Source organism: Panthera leo, chromosome D4, assembly GCF_018350215.1.
Source record: "Panthera leo isolate Ple1 chromosome D4, P.leo_Ple1_pat1.1, whole genome shotgun sequence".
Lineage (NCBI taxonomy): Eukaryota > Metazoa > Chordata > Mammalia > Carnivora > Felidae > Panthera > Panthera leo.
The window spans coordinates 73,963,967-73,987,562 of record NC_056691.1 but is presented as its reverse complement, the minus strand read 5'-3'; the positions used below and the strand labels follow the sequence as shown (position 1 = coordinate 73,987,562).

At 57.9% G+C, this 23,596-nt stretch overlaps 1 protein-coding gene across 1 annotated transcript in view; it reads right to left on the bottom strand.

The window, feature by feature from the left end:
• Nucleotides 1-22,115, bottom strand: part of COL27A1 (collagen type XXVII alpha 1 chain) — a 140,009-nt gene extending 117,894 nt beyond the window's left edge. The window contains exons 1-4 of the mRNA XM_042912292.1: nucleotides 22,060-22,115; nucleotides 13,817-13,887; nucleotides 8,563-10,295; nucleotides 995-1,048 (exon numbers count right to left, since the gene is read on the bottom strand). Coding sequence (XP_042768226.1) covers nucleotides 995-1,048; nucleotides 8,563-10,295; nucleotides 13,817-13,887; nucleotides 22,060-22,115 — 1,914 coding nt within the window. The remainder of the gene's footprint in view (nucleotides 1-994; nucleotides 1,049-8,562; nucleotides 10,296-13,816; nucleotides 13,888-22,059) is intronic.
• Between the last annotated feature and the right edge of the window lie 1,481 nt (nucleotides 22,116-23,596).

The following is a 23,596-nucleotide window of genomic DNA, read 5'->3' as shown; positions in this document are numbered from 1 at the left end:
TCCATGGAGACTCTGGAGCCAGGAGGAAATGCTGCTTTAGACAGCAGATTCCAGAGCCCTGGGCCCAGAGAGCACAGGGCCAGGTCTGGAGGGAACTAGGGCTCGAGTAATTGCATAACCAGAACCATCCGCTGGGTTCAGAGCTAAAAATATGCCCCAGGCAGCTGTCTCTGCCAGAGCCTTGCCAGGCACCCAGCGTGGGAAAGGCTGATTCAGCCTAGGCACAGGTGCCAGGCGTCATGGGTCTGAGCCCTCTTGGGAAAAGGACAGATTTTTCAACAAGAGAAACCCCCAAGGATCCCAGCATATGGTTAAGAGCCTGGGCTCCCATCCTGGGCTCTTCCATTTCCTACATGCTCAGTTTCCTCGTCCCTAAAAGGAGAACGATTGTACTGGCCCATGGGGCTCCTAGGGGAGAGGGGCTCAAACAAGGCAGCATTAAGTGACATAGGAGGTATGACACGTAGGAGCGGTTTTTCACACCAAGGCTCAGGCGAGCTCATCTCAGCCACTGCAGCCCAGCCAAGCCATCCTCCAGCCTCTGATGAGACCTCTCAGCACGGGTAGCTCCCACCCCGACCTTTCCTATGTCGGTATCCCCACCCCAGGCCCTGCAGAGGTGCCTGCAGAGGTGCAGAGATGGATGTGAGGGTCATGTCCTCCCAAGCCAGCTTTTGTCCTGGACAGATGCTGAAACCCATCAGCTCAGGACGTGTGGTCTGCAGAAACCCCTTCTCCACTCCAGGCTGCCACGGGTGACACCCACAATGAACAACTGAGACCCTGTAAGAGGTCATTGCTCTCCCACACCACGCCCGTCCACACGGTGCCCCCTAAGAGCCCTAAGTACACTCCAATGGGCAAAATGGAAAATGGGTCCTCACGTGGGACGGGAAACAGCCTGAGGACGCACAGCGAGGCTGGAACTTGGGGGTTGTGGGATACAGGCCAAAGAGCCAACCAGAGCTCCCAAGGACAGTGTGTGATCACTTACCCGAGGCCCCCGTGCACCAGGGGGTCCAGGGAGCCCAGGCAGCCCAGGGGGACCCTGAGGAAAAAAGCAAGAAGATGGCATCAGTGCGAAGTGGCAGCAGAGAATGAGTTCAAGCAGTCATTCAACAAGCCTGTCCAGAGCTCTGGGCATGGAAACCCAGCAGCTGAGAAGAGGGGTCCTCTGAGGTCCCTACCTAAGGAACTCATGCTCTTTGAGGCTTTCAGGCCTTTGCAGCTGCTGTTTCTAGGTCTTTGAAGTTTTTGTCTTTTATTGCCTAGCTAACTTATCCAGGCTGTCACCTCTTCCAGGAAGCCTTCCCTGATCCCTCCCCCAGGTTGAGTCAAGTCCCCTCTTTCCCTCTATTGTAAAGGCTTCATATTGTTTGGGGAATTGTCTGCTCAGAAGCCTATCACTCCCGTTAGACCACGGTCTCCTCAGAGGAACTATTTCTCTCTCTCTCTCCCCCTAGGGTTCAGCTAAATGTTTGATAAGATAAAACAGCAAGGGACCTCAGAGCTCAGCCAAGTTCTCTGCAGAGCCAGAGCAGAGAAGGGACTTGTCCAAGGTCACACAAAGCCTCTTTGCACCATGGAGAGGCAGCGCAGCATAAACGGTATAGGCAAAGGCTTTTGCATCAGACAGGCCTGGGTTCAAACCTCATGCTGCCCCTTACCAGCTGGGTTTGGGCAAGTTCTTTAACCAGCCTATGGCCTATAAAATGGGGGCAATAAGAGCCTCTTCATAGGATTGTCACAGGGATGAAATGAGAGATGGTGAACATTTAACACGGTGACTGGCATATAATCATCACTGAAACGTTCTCTCTATTCCAGTGGTCACAGCCTGGTCCAGCCTTCATCACTGCTCCCCGAGAACCTGCGACCATGCCCTCATTTGTCTCTCTACCTCCACCCTCTCTCTACTCCTGTCCTTCTCTACACAGCTTGTTCACCTTCCCAAGGCGCTCTGTGGCTCAACAACATTCAATGGCTCCCTATTTCCCACAAGAGAAAGGCCTAACTCTATAGCACAGAAAGAAGGCAGCTGAGCAGACTTACTAAACAGAGGGCTGATCTTTGTTCAAATCCTGGTTTTGCTACTTATTAGCTGGAGACTCCTGAGGTCTCCACCTGCTCCCATTCACCATGGGCTCAATAGCTACGGCTCTGTCTACCCTGAAGGGATAAATGAGGATTAACTGAGTGCCTGATGTGAAGAACTGAACACAGAACCTTCGAAGGACGCCTGGCTTTCGAGGATGTGTGAGGCCTGGGGAATTCATTTGTTTCAAATAACCATCAACGAGATTCCAGGTTTCCTGCCCGGAGTTAAAATCAGCGTTGAAAACCTAGTACGGTTTGGCTGGTAATTAATCCAGATCTCACGCTGGGCAGGCTCGGTTCACAGTTCTGGCCTGTGAACGCCACGTGCTTGCTCGTCCATGAATAAAAATCAGAAGAGAGATCCAGACAGGCAGATATGGGCACCAAGGCCCCAGAGGCACTGGAAAGAGCCCCGGGTGGAGGGAGGAGCGGGTGGCTGCGTGGCCTCAGGCAAGTCCCGGACACCTCGGAGCCTCCCGGGACCTCTGGCCAAATTGGCAGCCGTCTTCCTTGTCTTCCTTCCATCCAGAGCCCTTCTATGTAGTTCTGCAGGTTTGGGATTTCAGGGCCAGGCTCCGCTCCACAACCCCGCCCACTGCTCTCCCCCCCCTCCCCAACCCAGCCACCCGCGCCAGGGGAACAGTAGAGAACGTTGTAAGACTGGGGACCTGGGTTCACACCAGGCACCCCTGCTTACGAGCTGTGTGGCTCTCAGGGCACCCTACTTCATTCTCCAAGCCTTCATTCTTTTAAGTGTAAAATGAGGATATGACGGCACCTTGCTGACAGATAATCTATAAAAAGTGCTAATCCTGGTGCCTGGCACACAGCTAAAGCCCAAAAAGTTAGCTGTTGTTTCTGTTAAGCGAGCTGCTGGATGCTCTCCAACTCCGAATTTTAAACCACCCTCCTTGGCATCTGTTTTTCAGGAAGAGCAAAGATTTCCCTTTCCAGAAGGCCCTGCTTGGCCCTGTTCTTCCAGGTGACCCGGAATTAAAGGGAAATGCAGGGGCTCAGTGAAACACTGCTACAGGCATCCTTATCACTGCAGAGCCCTCTTCATAGATGAGACACCAAAAAGAGCCTCAGGGTGGCAAAATGCTTGCCCAAGGCCACACAGCTAACAGGCGGAACAGGGACTCAGCCCAGGACATTGGCTCTGTTCTCCTCTCCTGGGAGCTTCCACGCAGAGAATCTCGGCTCGGTATATTCTGACTAGGTGTGCAAACTTGGGTAAGGGCTTGCCCCTCTATGGGCAGCCGTGGAATGAGCATCCTAGAACCTTCCCAGCATGGGATACTTCCTGAGTTGCAGGGTGGTGGTGACTTCCTTCTCCAGTTATCTGGCAGGAGAGGAAAGGAGGAGACCATGCCCATCTCACAGAGAAGAAGGTCAAGGCCCAGCGAGGCAGGGCTCGTGCAGGGCTCCAGGGAGGGAGATTCTCCCTCAGGGACCCTGGTAGGGCCGCTGCTGTGGAGGCCCGGACACTCCCTCTTGGCATTTCTTCTGCCCCAGAAACAGGGGCATCCAGGCTGGGAGTCTGACCTCACCCACACATCTGCAGAGCAGACTCTAAGTGCCAGTTGGGACCCACGGCCCAGCCTGGTGATGTCAGTCCACAGCCCGGCTCCGTGTCATGGCAGCCCAGCCCCCGGCCACGGGCCTGGCCTGGCTCTCCTCTACCAACCCGGGCCCAGCCGCGGCCACAGGCCTAACCCTTCCCCGCTCAGTACTTACTTTGTTAGTTTGTTAGTGGGCAAGCGAGGGTGGGCGCTCCCCCCTGCCCCCTCTCGCCTGATCCGAGACCCTGCCCGTTCTCCACGCAGTGGAAAAACGCTGCCATTTCTTTCCAGGGCCTGAAGCCTGAGCGGGTGACTCTGGGATGATTCACGAGGGCCGGGGTGGGATTTTCCACTCCACGCCGCAAACAACGGGGCCTCTGAGAGGGCCCAGAGCCGAGGGGGAGGGGAGCGGGGGCCACAGGCCTGCCTGGGGGAGGTGAGCGAGGCCTGGGCTTGGGGGCTCGCACAAACAGAGCCATGGAAACAAACAAGCAGCCGCTCTGGGCTTCCCCTGAGGGTCGTGGCCTCCAACAGCCAGACCTAGGGGAACCCCATCCCACGGAACAAGTCCACTCTGATGTCCAGCTGCAACCACCCTCCTGCCAAGCCTTGCAGAAAGAAGTCCGCCCTGGCTGGCAGGGCCCCTGGCAGCGAGCAGAGAGGCTCCAGAGGCCGAGGATCTGGGAGACCCAAGTCCGGTCTCTCGTGTGCTGCTAACTGCTGGTGACTCTGCGTGAGGACTCTTCAGTCTCTGCGCCTCTATCAGTGCCTGTAGCCGGACAGGGAGAGGCAGGGGACCTCAAAGGGGCCCCCCATTTCCGGCCATCTGAGCGCACCGTTATTCCCAGGAACAGCGCTCAGGGCTCTGAGCCTTTTCCCCCAGTCTCTGTCCGAGGGAAGGGCCTTCCGGGCCGGGGGTTCTCAGTGTGGCTCTGCGCCGTGCCTCCGGGCCTCAGTTTGTCCAGCTGTAAAATGGGGATATAACACCCATCTTCCAACATACAACGTATGTGGGCGCTGGTTACTCTCCACTTGCTCCCCAGATCTACTGTGTGCCCCAGGAAGCTGGCTTTCACAGGCTGCACCCTTAGGCTTTCCTGCTCTGTGCCTTTGGCTGGGTCTGGCCAACGGGAAGCCCCAGCAAGAGACTGAGAAGTAGGAAGAGTGAGTCGGCTCGGCTATTTCTCTCCCTGCTCCTGTGGGGACTGGAGACCGCTGTTCACATTGGAACTTTCACCGGGTTCTGGTTACACTTCCCCTCCCCTGGTACCTTCAGGCTAGACCTGTGTGCTTCGCCAGCCCCTGTGGGTTCCTCTGATGCCGCCCACACCTCTGTCAGTAGCCCCTTCCTTGAACTCTCCTCAATTACCTGCTCCCCACCTGGAGCTTCAGGACATGGCATGTGCACTGCTTAGCACAGAGCCTGGCACAGAGTAGGAGCTCAAGAGCAAAATGCCAAAGAGAAAGCGAGACACCCCTCATTCTCCTGGGCTCTACGTGATACTGGGGGAATGGGTGAATTTCTCAAGATCTAGCCCCAATTTCTAACCACCAACAGTATGAAGGCCCTCCTGGGTCCAGATGTCCCTGGTTCCCTTGGTGCAGCGATGCCCCCATCTCAGCCATCAGCACGTCAGTGAACAGCCACGACAACCCGCTGGGACCGGGTGCTAGGTGCTGGGTGGCTTTACATCCCTCATCTCAATCCACACAACAACTCTGGAAAGGTAGGTAGCACCATGTCCCCATTTTGCAGAGGCAGAAACTGAGGCTCAGAGAGGTTAAGTGACTTGCCGAAGGTCACACAGCAGCTGGCACCTAGGAGGCACTCAATCAACATTTGTTGAAAGAAGGAAAGGATAGCTGGGTAAGGCAGTGGTTCAAACCCAGGTAGCTCCAGATCCAAAGTCTGTGCTCTGTGCCTTCCTCCATGTGGCCTCCTGACCCACCAGCAGCAGAGATCTGTGTAACTTCAAGGAGCCCGGCCTGGGAGTCGGGACAACCTTTTTTTCCCATAGAGATCACATCCCTTCATTTTACAGATAGTCATGGAGCATCTGCTGCGGGCCAGGCCCTCATCCGGGTCTCCCTGAGGTGACGCTTGCAAAAAAGTGCAAGCCAGTGCAAATGCCAGCAGCCTGATCATGAATAAATAAGGCCTTGACTCGCCTCCTCCCAGGCGTGGGGCTTCTGTGCAGCTTCTGTGCAGTCTCTGTGAACCGCAGCCTCCCCGCCCCTACTCACCCGGAGCCCAGCTCAGCTTTTCCATGCTCCCCCCGCTGCTGGGGCTCCCACAGAGCTCCCTCACTCAGTGGCTACAACTGCTGGCAGGCCCGGGGCCCAGAGCAGTCTCCGCCTCCACCAGTGTGGCTCATGCCCCTCCAGAACCACGCAGAACCAGGCAGACCCGGCCACCCCTCTCTGGCCCTTGAAGTTCCCACAGCCACTTATTTCTAAGAAGGGAGCTCTTCCGAAGCTGTCATGGAGGGGAGACAGCCCTAGGGAGAGGAGAGAAGTTCCCCAAAGTCACCCAGCAAAAACAGATCTCCAAGGGGCCTTGGAGATCACCCAACTTGCTTCCTCACAGGAGATGGGAGCTATTCTTAACCTACGTGCTGCGGAAATCAAGACTTAGTGTGGATCAGAGCTAGTAAGGGGCGGAGTCAGAATTTGAACCCAGGTCTGCATGTCCCCAGTATGGGGACAATTAAGCCCCCTGCCCAGGGCAGCACAGCTTCTGAATGTATATGGGGGTTGGAGGCAGACAAGAGAGGACAGGAAAAGAAGTTGTTACCACTGCTGCTCAAAGATGCCCCTTCAGTTATATAATGCTGGTATCCGGTGACATATAAATGACCGGTTTGCCACCTGCCGCACAGGGGGCTGGACAAAGCTTCTCGAAGCTTCGTGGCTCCTATTGGGGTGAGGCTAGGTTCCAAGCGGAGGAAGGGTGGGATTCGGGGATAGGGCGCGGCAGGAGGCGAGCAGGGATTCGCATACACGTCCCGCCCTCCTGAACCAGTTCCTAGGAGGTCCTAAAGGAAGATGCCACTCACGTAACTCACACATTTGGTGAGTATAGAAACAGAAGATTTGTTCAGACAGTGAGATCTTCCTTTGAGGCCAAGGACAGGGCCTGACATATCTTTGAAGCCCCCCAGCCTCCTGGCCCTAAGCCTTAGAGTCTCAGTGTGGACACTCAGGACACACATTCTTTGATCGCGGGGAAGCTCCAGGAGATCTGGAGTGAGGCCTCACCCCTGCGGATCCACATCACCAAACCCCGGGGGAATGTATGCAGATTCTGCACCCTAAAAAACTATTCCCTGCTCCAGTGTAGGCTTGGACACGGCTGTCCTTTCTCTATACCACACATGGCCTTGGAGACAGGGTTGGCCTTCTCCACTGGATGGAGTGGAGACCCTGAGCCTCACACCCTCTCTCAGAGGGGGACAATTCACCCCCGTTTGACCTCGTGGCCAGTGAACCGAGCACCCCCACAGCTTGGGAAGCTGAACTATCAGGCCTCAAAGGCACCTGGTGCCTGAGTCAGGCTGAGCAGCCCGAAGGGCTGAAAAGGGGTCCCCCCTTCTTTTCTTGGCTCCCAACTTCCTGCCCTGACAATTTCAGAGCACAGGACTTAAGCAGAGCGTTGACATAATTGCAAAGCAATGCATACAATTTCCATAAGTTCTACAATATGGTTATAATAAAATCGCGCTCTCAGTCCCCTTGGAGACAGGCTGAATAAATATTATTCCTAATCATTATTAAAACTCATTAAGTGTGTTTGTAAGGCCTGGGAATTCCCAGCATCTGCCACTGTCTCCACATTGTAGGGAGCCTAACCTCAAACACTAGAGCCTGGTGGGAAACCCGGCCTTAGGAAGGAGGAAACCACACAGTGGTCATCTCCAAGGCAGGAGAACAGAGCTGAGGCCTGAGCTTTCTGGAAACTCCATCCCACCATTCCCCGCCCAGAGGAATTGGCCTCCAGCTGCAGAAAGGTCGTTGCCCCTGGAGACAGTCCCAGGCATGCTGCAGGCATCGACCCTGAGAACATCTCCTGCACGTGGAATGTTCTTTCTCCTTTCCTTGACTGTTCAGGCCCACCCTCCCCCTCCCCACCCCAAACTCGCCTACAGGGGCCACAAATCCAGCATCTATAGGATCCAGGCAGGTGAAAGAAACAGGGGAAAGGACTGGGTTGGAAGACCTGATCGGGAGACGTGGGGACGGGGGCACACAGGAGCAGGCCTGTCCTATCGAAAGGGGCAGCTCTCACGGAGCCACAGCCCATGGGCCACTGCGTCTCTCCCCCTTCCAGGAGAAGCCAGTCATCAGGTCTTTTATAAGAAATCTCTCACATTTTTAAAATGTTAGTAACTCGTTAAATATTTTTAAACAATGCTGCATGTGCCAAACAAAACACGTTCAGGACTACCCGTGTGCGACCTTTGTCCAAAACGCCCAGACAAGCTGGTGGGCTGGAGGAGCTCTGCTCTAGGAGTCGGGACAGCTGAACTTCGGAGAGCGTGTGACCTGGGGGCTAGTCGGTTAGTGGTTTTCCTTAAGCCATTTGACCTTGACAGCTGGGTTAGCAAAGAATGACCTGGGGCCTGAGCCAAGCAAAGCCCAGGGGGGCTCTTTACCTGGTGGTGGCCACCAAACCCAAGTCTGCCCCGGTGGATCATGAATCACAGCAGGATGTGTAATCAATCACGAGCACAGCAGAGGTAGACGAGCGGGGGACTCGCGTTCGAGTTGAGAGTCCGCCGATGACCACCTCCCGGCTCGACGTTGCTTCTCCTGGTCAGCCCTTGCCGGGAGTAGCCACTCGCCCTAACCGCCCCCTGCCACCCACTTGAGCTCCCAACAACATGCACACCCCTCCCAGTCTTACCGGCAAACCGCAGTCTCCCTTGGGCCCTGGAGGTCCCATCAGCAACGGGAAAGGCGTGGGTCCCGCCAGGTGGAAGAATGAATAGCTGTGACTTGTAGGCCAGGGACTGGAGGACAGGAATCGCGCTGGGGCAAATGCCGGGGCCGAGGTGGTCGGCCGGCTGGGCCGGGACTGTCTGGGGCTGGGCCGGGTTGTCGGATCATTCAACGGGACATCCCTGGCTGCCTTCCCAGGTCTGAGGGGGACGGGCTTCCGGGGGTTGCTCTTGGGCCTGGCTTTCCTTGTGGCTTCTGATCCAGAGGGTTTCTTGGTTCTGGTGGGGCCTGAGCCAGGAGCAAGGGTGGGCGGCAACGATGTGGCTGGTGGTGGAGTGGTCCCGGTAGAGTCAGGACGGGGGACAGGTGACAGGGACAGAACAGTGGGTTGAGGCGGTCTGAGGGTGCTGGTGTGGGCAGTGACTGGCTCACTGGCATGACGGCTCATCTTGGCCTCATTCTGGCCCACTGGGGAGAAAGGCGTTTTGGAGGATCCAGTGGCCAGAAGTAGGGGCCGAGCGCCGGGTAGCGGAGGTCTGGGCGTTACAGGGGTCCTCTGCATCGGCCTCACGGAGGGTCGGGAGGCTTTGGCAGGAAGTGGGTGGGAAGTGGATGGCACAGGCTTCTTGGTGGGGGGGGCTGACTTTGTGAAGGAAGGCCGAGCTGCCTTCTGCGTGGGGCGGGGGTTTTTGACAGGGCCTGTGGAAGGAGGAGTGGCTGAAGGCCTAGCCGGATGATGTCTGGGGCTCCCGGTGGCCGTGCTCTTCTGCAATGGCTGGACAGGTGTGGCGGAGGCGGCACGAGAGGCTGGGGGCACGGGAGGAAGCACTTCACTGGCTGACAGCTTGGCAGGTGGCAGCGGGGTCCGTGCTGGGCCCCTGGCTGCAGCACGCTGGTGAGGGTCTGTGATGCTAGTCCTTAGGGGCTTGGTGGGTGTGGCAGGCACCACAGTCCCCCTGGGATCCCTGCTTGCTGGCCGCAACCCCAGGGCTGGTGCGGCAGTGGTCAGGTTCTCCAGGCCTCGCAGGGCAAGGTCGGTCTGGAAGCTGAAGGTTGTGCCAGGGTCTCGGGGAAGGAGGGGTCCCAGCTGGGGCCGGTATGTGTCGGCCTGTCCACACTGCTTTCTCAGGTGGGTACAGTAATTGCGAGCGACCTGCGTCACAGGGTAGATACTGAACTGGCACAGGGCACCTTCAAACTGGACCGCGTGTGGGTTCATCTTCCCAAAGAGGAAGGAGCCCTCGGGGTCGAGTGCTGGGTCCTTGTGGAAAGGCAGCGGGACAGGCACCCGGTGCTGCCCGCAGGCCGTCACCAGGGTGACGGTGCGGCCGCGGAGCTCCAGAGCTAGGTGATGCCAGCGCCCGTCATGCACGTCGAGGTCAAAGGCCACCGAGCGCCGGGGCCCCAGGTGGAGGACCGTCTTGCCGGGGAGAAACTGCAGGCCCAGCTGCAGCTTGTGTTTCCGGCTGCGGACGGCGAAGAGGAAGGCATGGTTCACCCGGTGGGAGCAGAGGCTCAGCACCAGAGCCAGCTCTGTGCCCAGGGAGGCGGGAATGACGGCGGCTGTGGGAGTCTGGAGCCGGGTCCGCTGCGTGAAGATGAAGCCTGATTGGAATGGAATGACCCCCGGGGGCGGGGGGCTCCGGCCACCCCCTGCCTTTGTCCAGCTGAGGCCGAGCCGCTGGAGGACGTCCACATCTGCGGGGGGGGGGGGGGGGGCAGAGGCAGGAGAGGGCACGGTCAGAGCCTGCTCCAGCCCCAGACCCCTACAGGCGCACAGACACAGTGAGGACAGGTCACCCATTGCTACACTGTGGCCCGTGCCTACGGCTGGGAGTACACAGCCGGAACCCGTTCCCTATCTGGCTGGACGATGCTGCATATATTAGTTTAAGACACAGACCCCGGGCACCAGCGCGGCTCGGTTGGTTAAGCGTCTGACATCGGCTCAGGTCACCATCTCACGGTTCCCAAGTTCAAGCCCCACGTCCGGCTCTGTGCTGACAGCTCGGGGCCTGGAGCCCGCTTCGGATTCTGTCTCTGTCTCTCTCTGCCCCTCCCCCACTCATACTCTGTCTCTCTGTCTGTCTGTCTATCTCTCTCTTTCTCTCAAAAATAAATAAAACATTAAAAAAAAAAAAGACACAGACCATGGAGCCAAACTTCCTGAATTCACTTGTGACTTACTGCCTCAGTTTTCTCGCCTGTTAAATGGGATAATAGAGTCAAACGCAGAAGGCTATTGTGAGGATACACTTGAAAGCAAGAGCCTGGCACAACATAAGCTCTTTCAAATGATAGCTATTCGTACCGAAAATAATGATCTTCGCCAAATGCTAGCACTAACAGTATTCGAGACTGCCGAACGTGACAAGCTTCCCCTTCTCTCTGCCTCAAAAGGCATCTCCTCCAAGAAGCAGTCCCCTGAGTGAGGGAGCAGGGTGAAAGGAATGGATGTGTCACAGGAGTTTGGTAAGGATGTCCAGTGGGCCTGACTGGTCTCACCACCTTTAGGAACCTCCCCAGCCCCCTGGGGAGGCCCCCTAGGTCTCTCTCTGGCCAGAGCAGGGTGGGGGGAGCCGCTATCTGCACGGGGGGAAGAGGATATTTCCAATGACTCCCCTCCTCCCTGTGCGGCTTTGGACAGAGCAGAGGAAGCAATCAAGGCGTCCCTGCAAGCTCTGTCCTCTGGCCAAGCGTTTGGACATCTACTGTGGCCTGGCCAGGTCACATCCGCCCAGTAATTACATCGGTGGGGCTCGCCAGAGCAAAAGGAGGGCGTCCAGGGTGTTTATGGAAAGGCTTCCTGACCTTGCCTCTTGCCGGGTCACTCGACCTCCCTCAACTGGCTGTGCTGCGAGCGTCTGCAGAAGCCGGCTCCGGAGCCCCGACCCAGAAAGGAGAGGCTGCCTCTGGAGCTGGGGTCTGGCTCGGGTGCTCAGCTCCCCTCCCCCACCCCCGCCCCCCAAGCTCAGCAACCTAAACCCCGAGTGTGGTCCAGGGGGTGCCCATCAGGCTGAATGCAGAGCTCGGCCCCTAGTCCTGAGCTAACAACTGTGACGTGGATGGACGGATGGACGGAGGGACAAATAGATGGGCTGGGGTCAGAAGGCCGGGCTTTGGAGCCAGACAAAGCCACCTGTGAGTCTGGACTCTGGGCCTCAGTTCCCTCCGCTGTAAAACGAGGCAGAGGAGAACGCCCGCATCATAGGGTTCTTGGTCTTCTTCGCCAATCCTCGCACACGGCCTGCACCAGACACCTCTGGGCAAGTCTCTTCCTGACCCCTGGGCCTCAGTTTCCCTGCCTGTAAGACAAGGGAAACCAGACCTGGAAGCGGCCACGACATGCTAACGATGTTCTCAGAACTCTAGAGGGGTAGGCTGCTTCTTCGGGTTGGCTTGACTTGAAGACCCTTATTCGTCCGTAGGACCTGCGGGCCTTCACTTCACTGCAAATTCCCCCTCTCTCCCACCTCCGTCTACCCTCAGACCCTAATCTGAAATAAACCACTGCTCAAAAATTCTCTTGGTAGTAGTGTATTTCACACCTTTTAATCACTGAAACGCTCTTATTATCACAAAATATTACTCACTACGAACAGCTGAAAAGCGAGCAGGTACTTGCTAGGGAAGAGGTGAGGGCAGGAAGCCACCGCCCCCCCCCCGCCCCTTGTCCCATCTTGGCAGCCCCTGGAGGACCCCAGGCCTGCACAACATGTCCTCAAACACCGCAGCTTATGGCTGCTTGCGCTCTCCCAGGGGAAATGACAGTTGGCCAGGCCAGGAGATACCAATGAGCTTTCCCTTAGCGTCCTTTCAAAACCGACACTGGCTAGTCTCCAGGCCACCCCTGCAGACTGTCTGTAGGTCAAGGGCAAAGCCCCAAACTCTGACACCTGGATCTGGCAGAGGTGGTCATCTTAGGGAAGACTGACCACTGCGGGCTCCACAGGGGATAGAGAAGGACTGTTCTTAGCCAAGTTTTCAGGTAAATGATATAATCAACAACAATAATAAATGCCAGGATTTGTTGAGCACTTACTATGAGCCAAGTGCTTTACATGTACTATCTCTCTTGAGCCTCTCAATCATCTATGATGAAGATACTGTTTATTATCCCCCCTTCACAGACGAAGTTCAGAAAAGTTCGCTATAATAACTAGCCCAAGGTCACACAGCCTATAATAAAAGGCACAGCTGGAATCTGAACCCAGGCCACCTGGCTCCAGGGTCTCTGTTCTTAACACAATGCTATACTGAGCTAGAGCCCCTCAGGCAAGTGAGAACGTGGGGTGGAGGCACATCCAGGACCCAGGGGCGAGGCGCTAGGGGACAGGAGAATGAATACAGCCCAACGCCATGCTGGAAGGACCCAGCCAGCTGGCCGCAGCAAGATCCCTTTATTACATAAACCTGGCTCCACATAGCTCCGGCCTCTCCCCAACACCCCCCGCCCCCCATCGCCTGACTCAGGACTCTGGACAGCTGTTCACCTACTTTGTGGGGGAAACAGCAAGCTCGGAAAATATGACATTTGCACAAAATGTTGCCGGGCAGCAGAAGCCTCTTCCGGGCACGGCCCTCCCCTCCCGGGGACCCAATCCCTGCCGGCGGCCAGGTCAGGCCACAGGGGCTCTGAGAGTGCCCGGCTGCCTGTCCCGGCACACAGGCGGGCGTGGAGGAGGGGAAGGGCCGCTATTTTAGGAGGTGTCGTGGCTGTTTGACAAACAGATGTGGGAGAGGTTTCAGTCTCCACGGGCAGCTGTGCAGCCTGCCCACGGCTGCTCTGGCCCCCTGGCCGGCTCCTCAGGGATGGCAGGGAAGAGCAGGATCTCACGGGAAGGGCAGGAAGTTGTGGCCTTCGTGCCTCCTCTCAGCAGTTCTTGGTACAACCACGGGACAAATCAGGACGACTGAGGCTGACTGAACCAACATGATTTATTCCAATTCTGCCCGTTCCCTGCCCCCCCAACCCTTGGGTAGGAAAGAAAGGGTCAGCTTTCCACATTTCTGCACTGAGTCCTTCCTGCCCCCTACAAAACCCTAAATGTGATTCTTTCAAGTCCGGAGAGAATTTGCCAACGATGGGCTCCATTTTACTGATGGGAAAACTGAGGCAGTGAGTTCCAGGGAGGGGCCTAGCCGTCTCCTAGCCCTGCGTTCTCAGGTCCCTTCTGCCCTCCCTTGTCTCCCCCTGCACAAAGAGAAGAGAGGATTACCTTCAGGAGCTCCTTGGGTGGAGGCCAGGTGACAGACAAATGACACTAAGATCCAGGTGAAGAGAAACCCCCTAGAGACCGGAAGACACAAGCAGATGCGGCATCAGCTTCCACCCTCAGGCCCGGATCCGGCTGGAGAGATGGGAGGGAACCACCCAGGCCCAGTGTCCCCCAGTCTCGCCCATGGAAGGTGGAGGCAAGATACAGGCTCTAGGACCCCACTGTGTAGCCCACGCTCCCGGGTTTCCAGGCGCAACCCCTGCGGGCCAGTCCTGCCTACGCAGCCCAAATACAACCTGGCTTTTTACAGATCGATAAACCAAGGTCACAGGGCAGGAAAGAGTGGGCAGGAAGCCCTGCCCTGGGCGTCAGGAGACCCAGGGCCCAGCTTCAAATCTGCCGCTGACTCACCGGGCCGCCAGGGGCCCACCCCTCCCCATCTCTGGGGCTCAGTCTCCCCATCTGTACTGTGGCCTCAGGATCTTGAGGCCCACTGGGCAGCAGAACCAGGACTGAAAGTTCAGTGGGAAGACCGAATTGATGCGCTTGAATGACTGACATCTCAAAGGACAAAAGAGATGAGAACTCCTCTCTAGACGCAAGGTGGAGGAGGAGAAGACCCCTGAACCAGGAACAATGCATGCTAAGGAAGCCGCCTACCTGGCTTCATGCCGACGGAAAAAGGCGGGGAGAGAAAACAGAGGGACAGAGGACACAGCGGGGAGTCAGGCAGACCCAGGTGCAAACCTGGCCCCGTTGCTTACCAGCTGTGTGACCCTGGATGAGTCACTCAGCCTCCCTGAGCCCGCCTCCTGCTTTGCAACACGGCCGACATTCCCGATGGTGCAGGCCAGGCATGAGGATTAAGTGAGCTCATGCATGTCAAGGGCTCGGCCTGGTGCCAGCCACAGAAGTGCTCCTTAGACAGTCATTGCTGCCCCTGAAGTCTGGGGCCCAGAAGGGTTAATGCTCTGCTCGGTGGCTCCTGCCAAGATGGGCAGAGGCAGTGATCTGATTTCACCTTCCTGTGGGAGCAGCCACCGGTGACACCCGAAGCCACCCGGGGCATCTGATCCCTGAACAGGCCAAGGGGAGGGCAGCACGTGGCCAAAGACGGCCGGCCGGGATGCAGGCAGAGAGAGCCGAGACAGGCGGGTGCTGAGGGCTAAGGCTGGGATGCACAGGCCCGGGATCCGTTTCCAAGAGGAAAGCTGGGATGCTGTGTTTCTGGGGAACCACGTAATCCAGGAAACCCATCTGCCGGAACTGATGTCTGGAGCCCCACGTTCTTCCCAGCTCCCCAGAGCTCCTTGGAAAACAAGTTTACACCCTCCGATTTAATAACAATTGCTCCAATTTGATTGCAATTATGATCAATAGTAATCCTGACTGGCACTGTGAAGGACACTGGCGGTCACCTACCCTTCCCTTCTTGTTCAGGGAGGCACGGACTTCAGAGGGTACTGGATGAATCCGGGTAAGTCTAAGCCAATCTTGGGAATTTCTTCTGCCATGCCAGTGACCGGTTTAGGCACGCATACGTGACCCAAACGTGGCCAGTAAGATGTGAGGGATGCCTCTTAGGGCCCCTGGAAAAGTGTTGCAAAGGGACAGAGAGGGTTCCTTCTAGCCTCTGTACGTTATCGAGTGGAGATGTGCTGCTGCAGCCATTTTGGGCACATGAGCTTAACAAGCTCTGTGAGCATTTGAGGATGACAGAATGGAAAAATAGGAGACGTTTCATGACACTTGAGATGCTGAAGTAGCCAAGCCTGTCGCTGCTTTTGCTTCAGATCTCTCGATATCAGAGGTAATAACTCCCTTTCCACAAGCCAGGCTGGCTTGGGTCTTCAGTGAGTTGCAGCGTAAAGCAAGCTGGCTGCGGTAGCCCTCAGATGCTGACGGTGGTCCCTTGAAAGGCTTCTCCAGCCTCTGGGCCTTTCGCATGCCCTACCAAGCGCTCCCGACGCCGCTCTTCAGCCTGGCCAGTTCCCACACAGGCATTCGATTCCAGCTTGGGCCTCACCTCCCACAGCCCGGTGCACGCACCTCACCACAGCAGGTATCCCACGTGTGCTAATTGCCTATTTTCCTGCTTCCCTTTCCAGAAAAAGCCCCCGAAGGGTAGGAACCACATCTGTCTTGTTCACTTTTGTATTCCCAGCACCTGGTAAGCACATCATAAACGTTCAGCGTGTCTTTGTAGAAGGAATACATAGCACCTGGTATTCCAGGACTCTGTACTTTAAAAGCATCCCCCCCCAACCAAAGGCCCTCCCCACCTCTGCCTTCTTCCAGGGTCGGTCCTGGATAATCTTCCGTTCCCCCTCATCTTCTCCAATCTGCTGCCATTGCTGTGAAAATGCCTTTCTCACGGGGCCAGTCCACCTCGGACCCCGCCTCCAGCTCACCGCTAGCCATGACTAAAGGTCAGAGTGCCTAGCTGCCCTGACGTCATCTGGAAGAAGGGCAGAGGCTGGCCCTGCCGACACGACCTGCCCGCTTGAAGCCAATGGCAGCCTCGTCGGGCCTGAAAAGAAATGACAGGAGGCTTTGTTTGACGTGACACAAACGGAGGCTCAGGGAGGGCAGGTACCTCTTCAAGGCCACCTGGGAAGGCTCTGGGGTCATAATTCTTCAGTATTGTTTCCCACTTGACTAGGTAGACACTCCAGGAAACTGGGGCCGGATCCCCTGGGGAAGAGCTGCATCCCAGTCCTGCCGACTCCCGGGGCACAACTAACTGCATACCAAAGGGTCTGAGACGTCCCACAATGAAGACATTGACCGTGCTTTCTGTCCAGCAGCAGTCCCCAGACTTAGGGGACCAGTGAACTCATTTTTCCTGAGAATGACTCCTCAGAGGACACTGCCCCTCACTTTCCAGTGTGCCGACGAGCTCATTTCTGCCCCCATTTTCTCCCACCCTCTCTTCCCAGAGCTTTCCAGGCACGAGCCCTCACTCCTGGAGTCCCTCGCCGTATCGTTCAAGATGCTTCTCAAGCTGATAGGGAGAGGCTGGGTGGAGGGGACAAGGTGCAAGAACCACACATGCCCTTAGTCAATTTTTATGGCTGTGGTTATGCCAAGGTGACCACTTTGGAGAGACTGAGAATACACGTGGGGGAAATATGTTTAATCCCTGAAGGTCACGAGAGAGAAGACTCACAAGGGCGATGGGATCAGAACCTGTTCTTTAATTAAGCTTCCCAACACCATGGTTTCCCATTCAAGAAGTTCAAACCTGAAGGCCTGTTATGAAAGTATTTGCCCCTCCATCCAGTCACCTTGACAAATGCAGCTGACCTCCCACTCCCAGACCTGGATTCTGTGCGCACTTGACTCACACACTGCCAAAGCAAAGAGTGGGAATAATACAGTGGGAGAAGGTCCTCTGAGATCATCTAGAGGCCAGATTCTAGTCCCTCCCCCTCATTGTGAAGATGGGCAACCGAGGCCCAGAGAGGGGAAGCGATTTGTCTAAAACCACACAGCATGTCAGTGACCCACATCATCCGACCCCGCTGCTTAGCAGACAGTCCGTCTCACTTGACTTGTCTCTCATGGAGAAGAAATGGGAGACTTACAGGGACTTCCTACTTGCCAGAGACCAGAGTCCCAGACTTTACCAACAGGAACAGAGATGCAGCCTCGGAAGCCAACAAGCCATCTAAGTAAGCTCCAGGCTTGGAAAGTTGGCTCCCGGAGGGAGGCCCTGCCGATTCTTTTGCTCCCGTTCCAATGCTGTTTAGGCTACTGCTAATAATGTTTCGTGCCTGTGCTGGCTCAGAGCTTTGTTCTTCCCAACTTCTGTTTTCACCACTGACTTGTGGGCCTTGGCTCGGTGAACCCAGGGCTCCAGAATGTCGGGAAGACCAGGGCCCAGGGGCCAGAGTGGGTAGGAGGCAACTGAAACAGCAGCCGGGAGTTAGGGAACCTGACCTTGGAGGCACAGCCTGGCCACACAGCCCTCCAAGAAGGGAACCCAGGTGTTCCTACCCCCAGAAAAGGCCCTCTGCCAGCACACCACATGTGGCTACTCCTGGACCACGAGGCTGCCAGAACCTACAGCTGGTTTGCATGGTGTTGCCTCCATCCTTGTTACCTAGGAACACACAGAACCTTACAGACCCGTACCAACTTGCACATCCGCTAAGAGCTCAGAGCTGAGACCGAGGGCACTAAAAACACACACAAGGAAAGCAGCCTGTGAACTCCAGGCTTGGCTGTGCTCTCGTGGGCTCAGCTGGGCCGGAAGCTGGCCTGAAGACCACAGAACAGCAAAGGGGGATGGACCCGTCCCACCTGCCTCCGTGGACCGGCCAGGCCCCACGTGCCCAGACAGCCACACCCAGGCTCCTCTCTTCACACCTGATACCTCTTCCATGGGAACACAGACAGGTCATCTGTCTGGACAGGAGGCGGCCCAGAATTTTCCGGTTGACTCACACATCCATCCAAGGTGAAGTGAATAATGATACAAATAACAGCTGCCATTTATTGAGCACTTATTACATGCCAGGCGCTGTTCTAAGCCCTTGACAAGCATGGCCCCCCATTAATCCTCACAAAACCTTGCTAGCTGAGAATTAAGATGCCCGTGGGGCGGGTAAGAAAGAAGAGAAGCACAGAGGCCAGGGGCTTGCCCGAGCTCACGGGGCAGTCAGGACTCACACTGGCCGATTGCAGCGCTCCCTCTGCCCTGCAACCTGCTACCCACTAGTGTGAGTCTGTGAGTGTTTTGCCCCCACAGAGGCGGTCAGTCCTCCAGCATCACCGATACGGCATGTCAGTGCACCGGGCCGGGTTGTAAGGGTACCAAGCAGATCCCTGCACCCAGAAACGGGGAAGGAGAATATGCCAGCAAAGTAGCAGGCAGAATGGGCTCCGAGAGAGACAAACAGTGGGTTACATGGGGAGGGCAGCCCCCCCCACTCCCCGTGCAGCGCACTATGAGGGGAGCTGATGGCTGTTGAACTATGGTTTGAGGGACAGCAGAAGACACACAAGCACCAAGAAGGGGACTGTTCCAAGGACAGGGAGGAAAGGGAAGGAGAGACGGGGCCAGGGATGTGCTCCATAGGGTCATGGAGCCTGGTCTGGGAGAGGCAAAGAAGAACAAAGCTGGAGGGCATGCCAGAACCAGAGGGCACAGGATCTGGGGCACCCTGTGGTGAGGGAGGCAAGGCAGAGGCTGGGCCTCTGAGCAACTTGACTGCCCATTTGCCCAAAGCTTGGGCCCCACCATGGGGTGCTCGCCTGGCACCACTTTTCTGCCCAACCGCTGGCATCTGCCTTGGCACAGGGTCTTCTGGAGAAAATGAGTCAGCAGTGTGCTTACTGGTGCTGTGTGTGTGTGTGTGTGTGTGTGTGTGTGTGTGTGTGTGTGGTGGGGTGGGGTGGGGGGAGGTGGAATCTCAGCCAGCCAGCTTTTTCCAAGACATGGGAGAGAAGGGGGGGGGATCATCCCCCTGATTCCAGCTCAGAGGGGGCGGGGCATGGTGGGGTCTGGCGGCAACAGCCCTGACCAGCCTCTTGGGAATGTCCTCTGATCCTGGGGGCAGGACAGAAAGGGAACAAGTTCTGTGCTTCTCTGGGCAGTGAGCATGAGCCACAGTCCCTAGGGCCCTGAGGGCTGCTCCCATCCTCGCTCACTCCCACACACACCCACACTCAGGGATTCGCTCTTGCACACGCTCACTCTTTACAACTACTCCGCCAGCCCCCGGGTCCCAGCTCTGCCACAGGAGATTCCCTGCCCCTCCCTGGCCCCCCCAGTCTCTGCCTCTCTGAAATGACTTGCTCATCTCCAGGGCCCCTTTCTACTCTGACATGCAGGCTCTCCCTTTTTCTCTCTCACACACGCAAAGTGACAGGAACCGAGACACCCTACCCCCAACCCCCAGAGAAGCAGGGAAACACGGAGGCGCACAGACCCAAACATAGTGACACACACGCGGAGACTTCCAGAAGCAGGGGACGTGCAAAGCCACACAGACGCTGAGACGGGAGCAGAAGCCGAGACCCGGAGACCTAGAAGCTTGCGGATAGTTTCACAAGAACAGACTGACTTACAAGCCCGGGACCTGTAGACACCGCCACCGGAACACACGGAGACAGCCCAACACGGAGACCCTTCCTCCCCCGAGCACCCAAAAAGCCCCCCTCCGCCCCCAACTCGCCGTTCCAGGCGCCACCACCCACCCCGAACCCCGACTCCGGGGCTGGCTCTGCACGGACCCTCCCCAGCGCGGCCCCCGCCCCAACGCTATCGCAGAGCCCGGCCAGCGGGGCAGGGCAGGCAGCGCTCGCCAACCCTCGCCGGGCCGGGGGCGCAGCCCGCTCGTTAACCCTTGGTGGCCCGCTTCATAGGGGCTCGGAAAGGGGCAGGAAGCCGACGTTCCGGGGAAGCGTCCGGAGCGGCGGGGATCCCCAGCCCTCCCCGGGGCTGGGGCAGCAGGAAGCTGGGGAGGGGGCGTCCCCGAGCTCATACTCACCCCCCGCGCGCCGCCGCCGCCGCCGCCGCTGTGCCTCGGGCCCCCCGCGCCGATCCCGCTCCCATGGCGGGCCCCTACTTCATGCTCCCGAGCCCGGGGGGCAAGTGTGGGCGCGCCCCATGGGGCCGCCAGCCCCCCGCCCCGCCGCGCCAGGCCGGCTCAGAGCGCGCGGCCCCCGCGCCCCCAGCGCAGCCCCGCGCCCAGGGGCGCCCGAGCAGGCAGGCAGCGCGGCCGGGGCCCCGCGGGCGCCCGCGCCAGGCCCATGGTCCCAGGAGTCCCGGCGCCGCGCTCGCCCCTGCCTCGCTCTTTTTCTGCTTCTACCGAAAAGGAAGAAGAAGCAGGGGGAAAAAGAGAGATGATCAAACTTTTGGAGGCGGGCTGCTGGCGGTCCCCGGAGGCAGAGCGAGGCCGGGCGAGGGCGCGCGGAGGGCGGTGGAAGCTGCCTCCCCGCCGGCCTGGGGGAGGAGAGGAAAAGGAAGGATTTGGGGGAAATGAAGGCGATTTAAAGTCTCGGCCCGCGGTGGCTCTCCACCTTCTCTCCTCCCCGCGCCGAGCCGCCCTCTGCTGCCCCATGCTGCCCCCTGCCGGCCGTAGCCGAGTACACGGCCTCGGCCGGCCCACGACCGCCCCGCAGAGACTCCCCCACCTCCGCCCCTCCCCCAGGAAAAATGGGGAAACTGAGATTCACAAAGAGGAAAGAGATGGCCAAAGCTGCACCGCAGGACGGGCACAGTTCGGAGATGTGGCACTTCTGGCTTGTGAGACTGGGGGTGGGGGTGGGGGTGGGGGGAAGGTCCCTCCGAGCTGGGGGGGCGGAGATAGAGGGAGAAAGGGGACAGACACTACTGCTGAAAGGAACCCGGTGTTTCAGGGACAGAGCTGGGACCAGCACTCAGTGTCCAGACTGCCACAACAGCGACAACCAGTGTCCTACCACAGACACACACACACATACACACCCCTCTTCTCAGATTCAGAGCGCCCTGGAGAACAGACTTCCCTGGACACTTACTTGGTGGGTGGGCTTGTTCAATGTTGGTCACCCTCTTCCCCTCCCTGTCGGTTCGGTAAGAAAAGGGAGCTTAACAACCCCTGCCCCCGACACACCCCCCCAGGAGGCGACCAAAGACTCCTGAGATCCCACACTGGAGCGCACAACTGCACACCTTGAACCCGCTGCAAAAGCCCAGCAAATTCGCACAACCACCACCCCCGTCCGAACCCAGGCGTGAGAAGCCCCCTCCACCTCCCCCTCCACCTCCACTTCCACCACTTGTTCACCAGTGCGCACACACACTCCCACACACATCCACGCTCACCCCAAACTCAGACACAAAGTCACACTCTTTCACACGCAAGCCCAGTCACACTCCCCCCGGGCTCACACAAACACACCCTGGGGTTATTGCACTCGAACGCTACCCGGACTCCACACATGCAGACGAATGCACACTGGTACTTACACGCACACAAATGCACACTAGCCTCCCGGGACCCACCCCCCCCCAACGTACACACCCGCACACACGATTCACACAACTTCACGTGCACACATCCCACATACACACCCCAAGTGCACATGCGCGCGCGCGCACCCCCGCTTGCACACTGCTCTCCGCTAGTGCCCACCGCAAGCGTGCACGAACGCACTCACTCCCCACACGTGCACCCCCCCTCCCCGTACGCGCGCACCTTTACGAACACACACCGCTACCCCCAGAGCTCCAGGAGCCCCGGGGCACTTACTGGGTCCCTAGCTGCGAGGCTGGACGGTCGGTCCTTCCTCGGGCGCCTAACGGCATTTGTATTCATGGGTCCCCGCAGCCCCGGGCGCGGGCGCGGGGGCGGGGGTGCGGGGTCCCCTTCCCTAAACTGGGCGCGGGCGCTCGGAGCGCAGCGGCACCGGGAGGGGCATGGGCGCGCGGGGCTGCGCCGCCGGCCCGGTCCGCCTGCGCTCGAACTTCGGCCGCTCTGCGTCCTCGGACTCCGGCGCGGGCTCCGGGCGCGGGGGGCGGCTCATAGGTGCTGGGGCCGCGGCGCCCGCCGGGCCTTTTGAAGTCTCCGCTGGGGGCGGGGAGGGGGCGCTGAAGGCGGCCTTTTAAACCGTGGCTGCACGCGGGCTTGGTGGAGCAAGGTGTCTGGTTTCAGCAAACTTTAGGAAAAGTCCCAAGCCGAAGCAAGGGAGGAGGGTGGAGGGGGGGAGCCAAGCAAGAAAGAAAAAGAAGCGGCGTGCTGTGCGCTGCTTCCTGCAGGGGGCAGAGCACCCACGGCTGCCAGGAGGGCGGCCTAGCCGGGTGCTGGGGAACCCGCAGACAGCTGGCCGGCGCGTGGAACCACCCGCCACCCCTGCACCCCCAAGTTGACCCGGCGTTCTTAACCGCCACGTGGACGAGCCCCAGGGACACCCCCAAAACGGCACAGATGATGCATGTGGGAGCATTCTTCCGCGTGAGAGGGGCCACTTCGGAAGACCATAGCCCTGGAAGGTTGAGAACTCCCAGTTCACTCACAGCTCATGGTTTTTTGAGCTGCACACTTTGTGCTAGGAGGATCCTGTCCTCATTTCTATTTTTCGATATGTTGTTCATCATGGATTTTTTTTGGCATTAGTTTTGACATTTTTAAAGTATTGCCTTAATATATTATGTACCTTGATTAGTTAGGGGTTTTCTGGCAGCCCCTTGATTCTAAAACTCCACTTCTGAGACTTGTTTGGGGTCTCAGAGCCCAATCTGCATGCCAGCATGTGGCCCTGGAACCTGCCTCACCCTAGCCAGGTGCAGCACTGTGCTGGGTGTCACCATTTATGGGAGGCCCTGCTATCAACGTTTACAGGTGAGAAGCTGAGACTCCGAAAGACGAAGTAGCTTTCCTGAGGTCACCAAGCTGGTAGGTGGTGGAGGTGGGATTGGAACCGAGGTTGTCCGATTCCTGTCTTCTGCAGCTGAATGTAATGATCCCGACCTTAGCCTTTAAGGGGTTCTGAGCAGACCCCTGTCAGCCTCCCTGACTTCATGGTGTGCCCCAGAGCTCCAATCTTCCTGATGCCCGGACCCAGGCTCTGGACAAGCTGGACTACTTCAAGGCCTTGTCTGTGCTGTTTCCTCCCAGTTTCCCTCCCCGCCCCCCCCCCCCCTTTGCTGCCTGTTCACGGCCTCTCTGTCTTTCCAGTACAGCTTAAGCTCTGCCCCACACCCAAGTCATAGCACACATCACATGGTGTTGTCATTGTCAGATCCATCTCTGTGTCCCCACACCCAGCATGGAGCCTGCGACACAATAG